Below are 11,519 nucleotides of genomic sequence, written 5' to 3' on the forward strand. Positions count from 1 at the left end.
GACAGAAACTGTACTGTGAGAGATAAAAGATAAAAAGCCTCATGTGGACATGTTTCCTCAAAAACTAGTTTGACTTGCAAATTAATCTATGTATGACACAAGTGTTGAATGCTAAAGAAGAGAAAATGAAAGAAGGTCAGGTGAAATAGATATAGAAAATATTTAATGAAAAATTGAATAATATATGTAAATATTATCTGATGTGAATATGAATATTGTACCTGCTGTATCCCTGACCAAAAAAGGAACAACAAAAAATGAAATATTGGTCATAAAAAAGAAAGCAAGGAGAGATGACATTGCTGTATGATAGAGGGGAGTATGGGGTGGGTGTAGGGAGTGCCCCGAACTGGAGGGTTTTCTTCAGAAAATATTTTGTTGACGACCATCGCTACAACTCCCTCACACGTCACACCATTAAAGATCCTAATCTCAGATGGAACTGTGGTGCATGTGTACGTACACACAAACCAACACATACCCACACACACATGCACACACAGTTCTACTAGTACTAATAGTTTACTTATGAATTGCACACAACTTCATCCTCCCCCAAATCCCCACCCACCCTCTAATCTTCCAAAAGTCCGTGGCAAAGATGTGTGGGCAGAGGCTGAATAGCACACAGTAGCCAAACATATAAAACAGAAGGACTTTCAGAAGAGAGAGAGAGAGAAACTCAAGTTGACTCTTTGTTACAAGCTTGACCGAGCAGACTGCCAACAATTTATCAACGTGACCAGCGCAACTTCAGCATAACGGTAAGCGCAAGACCTGAGCAACTTATGGGCTGTGAACCAATTCAATGGGAAATGTATTAATTAGAACTGAAAACATAGGTTATTACATTTCAGTAAATATTTTTTTTGCATTCAATGAATAGTAAATTTTCTGTGTTCATGTAGGCTCATCAAAGGCTATGGCAGGACGTACTGTAGTTTGCATTTAACTTTTAATTGAAATTCTATATATATATATTCTATATATATATATATATATATATATACATCTATATAAATTCTATATATCTGTGTTTAATTAGGCTTAATTCCCCTTTAGGAAAATAGCAGTTACAAACTTTTGGCATGGTGTAAACCTTCAGTATCACAATGTGATATATTTTATACACTGAGTATACAAACATTGGGAACACCTGTTCTGTCCATGATATAGACTAACCAGGTGAAAGCTAAGATTCCTTATTGATGTCACTTGTTAAATTCACTTCAATCAGTGAACATGAAGGGGAGGAGACAGGTTAAACAAGCCTTGAGATAACTGAGACATGGATTGTGTATGTGTGCTATTCAGAGGGTGAATGGGCAACACAAAAATGTAAGTGCCTTTGAACGGGGTAGTAGGTGCCAGGCGTACTGGTTTGTGTCAAAAACTGCAACGCTGCTGGGTTTTTCATGCTGAACAGTTTCCCATGTGTATCAATAATGGTCCACCACCCAGAGGACATCCAGCCAACTTGACACAACATTGGGAAGCATTGGAGTCAACATGGGCCATCATCACTGTGGAACGCTTTTGACACCTTGTAGAGTCCATGCCCCGACGAATTGAGGATGTTTTCAATATTAATATTGAAACATCCTCAATTCGTCTGGGCATGGACTCTACAAGGTGTCTAAAGCGTTCCACAGGGAAGGTGTTTCTAATGTTTGGTATATTCAGTGTATGTTTGTATGATGATCTATTATATTTGAGAGCATATCCAAGGTTCCTAATTCAAACTTTATATCAGAGTTTGCCTGCTCTACCTCTTTCTGGAGTCTGGGTGTGTAATGTTTTTCAGCGAATGGCTACAGTTAAAAGATGAACAAAAAAGACTGCATAAAATAAGTAATACAAATACTGAGCTATAGATGCCATGAAAATATAGTGCTCTTTGGCCGTGCACACCAGCGGTGGATTTGGAGTCGAAAAATGGAAGCATATGCAGAAAAGTACCTCATACCAACTGTAAAATAAGCTGGTGGATCTTTGATCTTAAGGTGCTATTTTACTTCCACATATTAGGGTCAACGGCATCATGAACTTTACCACGTACCAGGACATTTTTGCCAAAAACCTGGTTGCCAAGTGGATTTTCCAGCAAGAAAATAACCCCAAGCTGTAATCACAATCCGCAAAGAAATGGTTAATTGACCACAAAATCAACTTTTTGTAATGGCCATCTCAGTCTCTGGACTTGAACCTCATTGATAACCTGTGGTTTGAAAGTAGAAGGGGGCAGTCCATAAGAGCAGACAAATTATATCAAGGATCTGGAAAGTTTCTGTATGGAGGAATGGTCTAAGATCCCTTCCAATGAATTATATATATTTTTACCTTAATTTAACTAAGCAAGTCAGTTAATGGGGCTAGGCATCCCGCTACCGGGACAACTTCCGGTGAAACTGGAGGGCGCACAATTCAAATAAATAATCATAAAAATGATGGATATTAAACATTTAGGTACACACAAGTGTCTTATATCGGTTGAAAGCTTAAATTCTTGTTAATCTAACTACACTGTCCGATTTACAGTATCTATTACAGCGAAAACATGCCATGTGATTGTTTGAGGACATCGCCCCACGTCAAAATATTTTCTCCACCGGCAAATTCACAAATAGCGATTAAATATTCACTTACCTTTTGAAAATCTTCCTCTGATTTGTCCTCCAAAGGGTCCCAGCTATAACATGTAGTGTCATTTTGTTAGATAAAATCCTTCTTTATATCCCAAAAAGTCTGTTTAGTTGGCGCCATCGATTTGAGTAATCCACTCATTCAACTTGCAGAGAAAGGAATCCAAAGATCTACCCCTAAACTTTGTTTCAACAAGTCAAAATATGTTTCTATTTACTCCTCAGATACCCTAAAATGTAGTCAAACTATAATTTCTTACAGAAAGAAGTATGTTCAATAGGAAACCGATTTTAGCAGGTCCTGTCTTCAAGGCACGCGCAAACACAAATTTCCAAGACTGCGTCCTACTAAAACTGCTGACACCTTGTGGAAGCCATAGGAATGGCATCCACGGAGCTAATTTTCAGTATGCCCCAATGCCCTTACATGCCATTGTAAGAGGATGGTCTCTCTCAAAAAAAATTCAGGTTGGATTTTCTCCTACCATATCTATTGTGTAATATTCTCCTACAATATTTTAACATTTCTACAAACTTCAAAGTGTTTTCTTTCCAATGGTACCAATTGTATGTTTCAGGGCCTGAGTAACAGGCAGTTTACTTTGGGCATGTCATTCAGACAGGAAGTGGAGAAAAAAGGGGTCTTAGCCCTAAGAAGTTTTAAGAACAAATTCTTATTTTCGATGACAGCCTAGGAACAGTGGGTTAACTGCCTTGTTCAGGGGCAGAACATCTGATTTTTACCTTGTCGGGGATTCAATCTTGCAACCTTTCGGTTACAAGTCCAACACTCTAACCACTAGGACACCTGCAGCCTCAATGTGTTCTCCAAGCTCATTTTAGAAAAAGGCTCAGTGTTATCCTCACAAGGGGAGTGGGCTAGAGAATTGAATACAGCGATGCCAATAATTTTGACTCCTATCTTTTTTAGATATTTTTTATTACTTGTTAAACAAAATGTCTTTCTTTGAGCAATTGTATTAGTATAATAACATCATTTACCATTTTTTTTTGAGCATACGATATAGCTCAGTATTTGTATTATTTATTTCATAAAATCATTTTTGCTCATCTTTATACAGTCTCAGCTCATCATCCATAATTATGGACCTGGCTAAACATTATCCAATCTATATTATCTCACAGGGTTAATATAGATATGCCTATGTTTTATTTTACAGTCCTGCGTAGTCAGTCCTGTTTGTTAGCTGTTATTTACTTAAGAATTATAATGCTGTAACAATAAAGTTTCTTGTACTTCCTTCCAATAATTAATCACATTGAGTAACTGGTATAAATAATGCCATATGTAGGCCAAGTGGAGCAAATTGCTTTAAGGAATTCCCCAAAAAACAAGTTCGGATTAGGTACTGGCTAGTTTGTCATATAATTATGATTATATGACAAATAGGATAAATAGGATAAATCGGATAAATCCAGGTAACTCCAGGTAAAGGCTTCCCATAGGCACAGATCTATAGTCTGTTTACTCTCCAGAAGTCCTAACCCTAACCATTAGGGTGAAACAGTAAACTGATCTGTGGTCTGCTTACTCTCCAGAAGTACTAACCCTAACCATTAAGGTGAAACAGTAAACTGATCTGTGGTCTGCTTACTCTCCAGAAGTCCTAACCCTATCCATTAGGGCGAAACAGTAAACTGCTCTGTAGTCTGCTACTCTCCAGAAGTCCTAACCCTAACCATTATGGCGAAACAGTAAACTGCTCTGTAGTCTGCTTACTCTCCAGAAGTCCTAACCCTAACCATTAGGGTGAAACAGTAAACTGATCTGTGGTCTGCTTTCTCTCCAGAAGTCCTATTCCTAACCATTAGGGTGAAACAGTAAACTGATGTTAGATTAGTATCTCTACGGTCATCTTCACCCTTCTCCTGTATACGGTGTGACTTTCTCTCTCCCCTGTACTTTCTTTCCTCTCCAGATGACTGTAGTACCATGGCTCATCATGCTCCTCTGTGTTATTCTACCGAGAGTGAATGGTCTCACCTCCTTCAATGAACTCTGTGAGTGTGTGTTTGTATGTGTGTGTGTTTCTCTCTTTATCTCTGAGCTGTGTGTGTTCCTGATTGTAAGTATCAATGGTTTCTGCCTGTATCTCTTTATGTATACTGTACTATCAGTGTTTTATTGTGGATCTAATTGAAGCCATTGTGGATCTAATTGAAGCCATTGTGGATCTAATTGAAGTGTGTGTGTGTGTGCGTACGTGCGCCCCTGTAGACATGGTTGATAAGGGGGACAGTTTGGTGACTCTGACATGTCCCACGGCATTCTCTGGAGCTATGACGTGGAAGTACGAGGGAGAGACTGAGGATTTAGACAAAACTCAGGTCCAAGGCCGTAACCTGATACTGAATGAGGTGGACTGGTATGGAGAATACAGCTGCTGGGATGGAGACAAGAAACTAGGATCCATCTATCTACTGGAGGAGCTGAAGGAACAGGACGGTGTGTGTGTTTGTGACAGAGAGAGAGTTTATTGCCCACATGTCTCTACCACATGTCTGGTTGTTCATGTTTGTATGTGTATGTGTATGTGTGTGTGTGTGTGTGTGTGTGTGTGTGTGTGTGTGTGTGTGTGTGTGTGTGTGTGTGTCTATGTGTGTGTGTGTGTGTATGCTCTGCCTCTCTCTGTAGATGATTTAATCAGCTGTCGGGCCAAGTCTTATGGCTGCACCTTTAACTGTAGCTGGACCCACAGTGAATTCACAGCTGTCCGTCTTGGGCTGGGCCATGACTGGTAAGTAAAACATACACACACGCACACACACACACACACACACACACACACACACACACACACACACACACACACACACACACACACACACACACACACACACACACACACACATTCAAACGTAGCCTTTTTCATCGTTTTTATTCAGACACAGAGAGACATTCTTATTTAATCTGAAGTGCACTGTACAGATGTGGGATATTAATTTGAGCACTCTTTTGTTGCTGAGAATTTCAAACTTAAAGTCTATTGGTTTTAACAAGGCTTCTAAAGTTTGTAATTTCCACTTTGAATTTAAAATGTCCATTAATTAGAATCCACATAAAAATTCACATTTCCTGTCGCTGCAGGATTATTTTCCTGCTGTAGCAAACTCCCTCAAATTAAAACTCTACCTCTGTATGTGTCTCCAGTACTGACAGCCAGGAATCTTGCACCTGGGTGTACCCAACGACCAGCCTCCAAGATGGAGGGTTGGAGTTTGAACTGACACATTCGCTTTCACCCTACACTGAGGAGGCCTCTCCCCTAGTGGTCACTGTTGAGGCCATCACCAGGCAGGAGTACCTCAGGAAGACTAAGAGGTTCTACCTACACGACATTGGTGAGTGTATCCACCTACGTAACAGGTGGTATTAAAACACACTTCCATGGTACTTCTTTCCAGAGTAAGGAAAGGCTTAAAACACAATTAATTTCCGTTTGTTTGCAAATCTCATGTGTGTAAGAATGTTATGTGTGATTACGCAAACCAAAAACAAGTATCACAGGTCTATGTAACAACGTTGAATTCACAAGGAAGCTAACGGAAGCAAATGGACCTGAAATCTACGTGAATTTATCCTATATGCTTGTTTTCGTTTTTCCAATGTAAAATGTTTCGCTTCGGGGCAACCTTTTTGCTGCATTGTGCACTAATAAATATACCCCTGCCTATTATATACATGTCCACAGTCCAGCCAGACAGTCCTGCAGGGATGAAGTGCCAGGTGATGGATCAGAGATTGAAGGTGAAAGTAGAACCGCCAGCCACCTGGAACTGTCCGCCCAGCTACTTCCCTCTGGAGCACCAGATAGGATACATTTTTAAAGACAACGGAAAGGTACAACACACACACACACACACACACACACACACACACACACACACACACACACACACACACACACACACACACACACACATACACACACACACACACACACACACACACACACACACACACACACAAGCTTATATACATTGACACACACTGGAATTTTGGAATGAAACCATAACTCTCTCTCCTTTGCCTTACACTCTCTAGGAGGAGCACTCAATGAATCCTCTCATACCGAGAGGGGTCAGTAAGCTGAGGGCCCGCTCCAGAGACCCCCTGGTCCCTTCCCCCTGGAGCCAGTGGACCCCCTGGAAAAATGTAACCAACTAAGATATAATAATAATAGAATAATATATGACATTTAGCAGATGCTTTTTAGAGTATCACTTCATTTCTACTGTCGCCCTCCAACGTAAGCTACCATTATTTCTTCAGGCACTGGTTATCATAGACTAGTGCCTTCTAAAAAATATGTAAATCTGCAAAATGGTAACTATTGACATATTTATTGAATTATATTACTTATCTATTTCATAATAACTATCTGAAGAAAGCTACAAAAGGGTTAACAACAACCTCTATCCTGAGCACCATTGCAACCCTGGTTTACAGTGTACAAGTGTGTGATGTGATATCTGTCCCTTTATCAATGTATCTTTGTGGTGGTTTTTCTGTGTAGGCTGATGGTTTGGCTCTGTCTCTTTGTACGTCACAACTATTGCTATTAAAAGAGCTGTGAGTTTCCTGCCTCATACTTCTGTTTCCTTGTTTGTATACTGTATACTATGTATATATATGTGTTGGGAGGTGTACATACAGTATATGTGTTTTTGTTGATGTTTGGTATTATTGTAACATTTAAAGGTGAACTTGATGATTGTATAGTAATTAAGAAATGGAAGAAAGCAAAAATACTCTATATAATTTAACCACAAAACATTTTACACTAGTCTCATGGATAAGCCTGCTACATAGACACTGATGTTAGCATCTGAGTCATTTCTGGGCTAATGTGTTGTGTACTGTGGCTCAATGTGAAGGGCAGCCTATTCACACTTATTCCATCACATCCTGTTAGACCAAGAAACACACACACACACACACACACACACACACACACACACACACACACACACACACACACACACACACACACACACACACACACACACACACACACACACACACACACACACACACACACACACACACACACACAGAGAGAGAGGTGCTAGTGGCCAGAGTAATAGAAGGATGGATTGGTAGAAAACACAAGTCGATGTGTTTGATACCTTTCCATTCATTCCATTCCAGCCATTACATTGAGCCCATCCTGCTATATTCTTCTCCCACCATCCTCCTCTGCCGCACGCACAAAACACTCGCACAGACACACACACACACATCAGATTAAATATTTCCTACAAGTTTTGTAGAGTAAGTGATCTTTGTTGTGTTTCTTGAATGAGGTGCCCAAACAAAATAACCATCTGGTTGGCTTATGGATAGGAAACACTCTACCATTTACCTTATTACAGGTGGTTACGGGAGGCAAAAAGGAGGAGAAATGCAAAGAGAAACGCAAAGGAAAAGATAGCATCTGCTGCAAGACTGGAGAAAAGAAGAGGACCAAGACTAAGTCGAGATCTGCATTCACTGCTAATGAATAACGGACATCGTGTGTCTCTATTGTCGTATCACTATGTGTTTCTGGGATCTAGACAGTTAAATATGTCAATAAAATGTAATATTCAACATGTTCCTAAAAAGTAGTGATGATTATGGACTTTCTACATCCATGTAGTTTGTCTATAGAGTGGATGGTCCTCATGCAGACATGGTTTTACTCCTGCAAATTTCAGATGAAAATGCAAATCTGATGAATGTGACCAGAAATGATTTTTTATCTACTGTGTAAATTAGATCACAACATCAATGCATCAACACATACAGGTTGTTAAAGGGACAATCTGTAGTTCAAACCAAAACAAAATGGACACCTGCCACTGTCTTGGTGTACAGGCTGAGTGATGGGGCAGGAGAAATGTAACCACTCCAAAATTCAGAAACAGAGCTGTCTATAGCTGACTATAGCTGACAATCTATGTAGTTTTAACTATGTTTCGAGGCTAAACCGTGTTTGCTTACAATTACACTTGCTTACAAACAATAGAGTAAGACAAGCTTATTATATTTGGGGGCACCATTTTATTTTTTATTTACAGAGAGCTTGGGGCACACTCCAACACTCAGACATAATTTTCAAACAAAGCATTTGTGTTTAGTGAGTCCACCAGATAGGAGGCAGTAGGGATGAACAGGGATTTTCTCTTGATACCTGCCTGAATTGGACCATTGTCCTGTCCTGCTAAGTATTCAAAATGTAATGAGTAGTTTAGGGTGTCAGGGAAAATGTATGGAGTAAAAAGTACATTATTTTCTTTAGGAATGTAGTGAAGTAAAAGTAAAAGTTGTCAAGAATATAAATAGAAATGAAAGTACAGACACCCCAGAAAAACAACATAAGTAATACTTTAAAGTAATTTTATATAAGTACTTTACACCATTGCAAGCTATCACACACACACACATAGCTCATTCTAATATTTCTACAAATTATATCTTGTGAAAATTATTCTGGTGTACATATGGATAGAATGCATTTGGATTACTGTTACAGTGATATTTGGGTTGTTAATTAGATTAATTCTGATGTTTCTTGATTGGTTTCTTGATTAATTTATTTTGTATTATTTGTAAACTTGATTGACATTTCACTGCATTGTTAGGAGCTAGTAACATAAGCACTTCACTGCACCCGCTATAACATCTGCTAAACTGTGTATCCAATAAACTTTGATTTGACACACACTGGCACTTGCGTAGCCACACTCACCCATTCCCTTTCACCCTACACTGAGGAGACTGCTCCCCTAGTGGTCACTACTGAGGCCATCACCAGGCAGGAGTACCCCAGGAAGACCAAGAGATTCTGAGCAGGAACCCCCTTCATAACAGGTGGTATTAAAACCATGTACTTCAATGGTATTTCATTAAAGACTAAGGAGAAGCATAAAACAATTTATTTCCGCTTGTTTGCAAATTTCATATGTGTAAGCATTTTCATGTGTGATTACACAAACCACAAACAAGTATCACATTTGTAACTACAGGTCAATGTAACAATGTTATATTCACTAAGAACTTAATGGAAGCAAACGGGCCTGTCACGTTGTCACGTTCTGACCTTAGTTCTTTTGTTTTGTCTTTTGTTTTAGTATGGTCAGGGCGTGAGTTTGGTGGGTTGTCTATGTTAGTTTGTCTATGTTTTTCATTGTGTTTTGTGGGTGGTTGTTTCCTGTTTAGTGTTTTGCTGCACCTTGGTCCTCCTCTCCTTCCCCAGACGACAAGTGTTATAGAACCACCCACCAAGAAAGGACCAAGCAGCGTGGTAACGGGCAGCAGCAGCGGCCGGAAGTGCATGACTCCTGGACATGGGAGGAGATTCTGGACGGCAAGGGACCATGGACACAGGCTGGAGAATATTACCCCCCCAAGGCTGAGCTGGAGGCAGCGAAAGCTGAGAGGCGGTGGTATGAGGAGGCAGTGCGGTTGGAAGCCCAAGAGGCTCCCAAGAGGCAGTGCGGTTGGAAGCCCAAGAGGCAGCCCCAAAGATTTCTTGGGGGGGGCACACGGGGAGTGTGGCTGAGTCAGGTAGGAGACCTGAGCCAACTCCCCGTGCTTACCGGAGAGCGAGAGGGACCGGGCAGGCACCGTGTTATGCCGTGAGGCGCACGTTGTCCCCGGTGCGTGTGCATAGCCCTGTGCGGCACATTGCAGCGCCTCGTAATGGCCGGGCTAGAGTGGGCATCGAGCCAGGTGCCATGAAGCCGGCTCAGCGCATCTGGTCTCCAGTGCGTCTCCTCGGGCCAGTGTACATGGCACCAGCTTACGCAGGGTGTCCCCGGTTATGACCTTAGTTAATTTGTTTTGTCTTTTGTTTTAGTATGGTCAGGGCATGAGTTGGGTGGGTTGTCTGTTAGTTTGTCTATGATTTTCTATTTCTGTGTTTGGCCTGGTATGGTTCTCAATCAGAGGCAGCTGTCAATCGCTGTCCCTGATTGAGAACCATATTTAGGTAGCCTGTTTTCCATTGTGTTTTGTGGGTGGTTGATTCCTGTTTAGTGTTTTTGTTTCACCTTTCAGGACTGTTTGTTTGTCGTGTTTGTTGTTTTGTCTAGTGTTGCATATTTCATTAAATAATATGAACACTTACCACGCTGCACCTTGGTCCTCCTCTCCTTCCCCAGATGACAAGTGTTACACACGTCTACTCCCGCTCCCCCTTTCTAGCACTTGCTGTCACCAGTTTACTCATTATTACGCACACCTGCCACCATCTTTACACGCACCATAATTAGTTAAAGAATTTAAAGGCAATGCTTCCAAATACTAATTGAGTCTATGTGAACTTCTGACCCACTAGGAATGTGATGAATGAAATAAAAGCTGAAATAAATCATTCTCTCTACTATTATTCTGACATTTCACATTCTTAAAATAAAGTGGTGATCCTAACTGACCTAAAACAAGGCATTTTTACTAGGATTAAATGTCAGGAATTGTGAAAAACTGAGTTTAAATTATTCTATTATTAGTATTTGGCTCTGGTGTATGTAAACTTCCTGTCACGTCCTGACCTTAATTCCTTTTTTTATGTCTCTGTTTTAGTTTGGTCAGGGTGTGAGTTGGGGTTGGCATTCTATGTTCTGTATTTCTGTGTTTGGCCTGGTATGGTTCCCAATCAGAGGCAGCTGTCGATCGTTGTCTCTGATTGAGAACCATACTTAGGCAGCCTGTTTTCCCACTATGGGTTGTGGGTAGTTATTTTCTGTTTAGTGTTTTTGTTGCACCTTGCAGAACTGTTCGTTTGTCGGTTTGTTGTTTTTGTTCCAGTATTCATCTTTATTAAAATCATTATGAATACGTACCACGCTGCTCTTTGGTCCTCTTCTCCT

General features: G+C 40.5%; 1 protein-coding gene across 3 annotated transcripts; it reads left to right on the plus strand.

Annotated features, from left to right (window-relative positions):
* Positions 1-450: 450 nt before the first annotated feature.
* il12b2 (interleukin 12B 2) lies at positions 451-8,257 on the plus strand. Of its 3 annotated transcripts, XM_031807373.1 has the most exons (8): positions 451-764; positions 4,583-4,664; positions 4,882-5,109; positions 5,299-5,401; positions 5,815-6,005; positions 6,356-6,504; positions 6,709-6,819; positions 8,040-8,257. In XM_031807373.1, exons 2-8 carry the CDS (start codon positions 4,583-4,585, stop codon positions 8,169-8,171), a joined length of 996 nt encoding a protein of 331 aa, XP_031663233.1. In that variant the 5' UTR covers positions 451-764; the 3' UTR covers positions 8,172-8,257. The 3 variants fall into 3 exon arrangements, with proteins under 3 accessions (XP_031663233.1, XP_031663225.1, XP_031663229.1); XM_031807365.1 differs by having other exon boundaries at positions 530-764; positions 4,583-5,401; positions 8,040-8,256; XM_031807369.1 differs by lacking the exon at positions 8,040-8,257 and having other exon boundaries at positions 533-764; positions 4,882-5,401; positions 6,709-7,255.
* The last annotated feature ends 3,262 nt before the right edge of the window (positions 8,258-11,519 follow it).

The sequence above is a fragment of the Oncorhynchus kisutch genome, linkage group LG3 (assembly GCF_002021735.2).
Source record: "Oncorhynchus kisutch isolate 150728-3 linkage group LG3, Okis_V2, whole genome shotgun sequence".
In the NCBI taxonomy this organism is placed as follows: domain Eukaryota; kingdom Metazoa; phylum Chordata; class Actinopteri; order Salmoniformes; family Salmonidae; genus Oncorhynchus; species Oncorhynchus kisutch.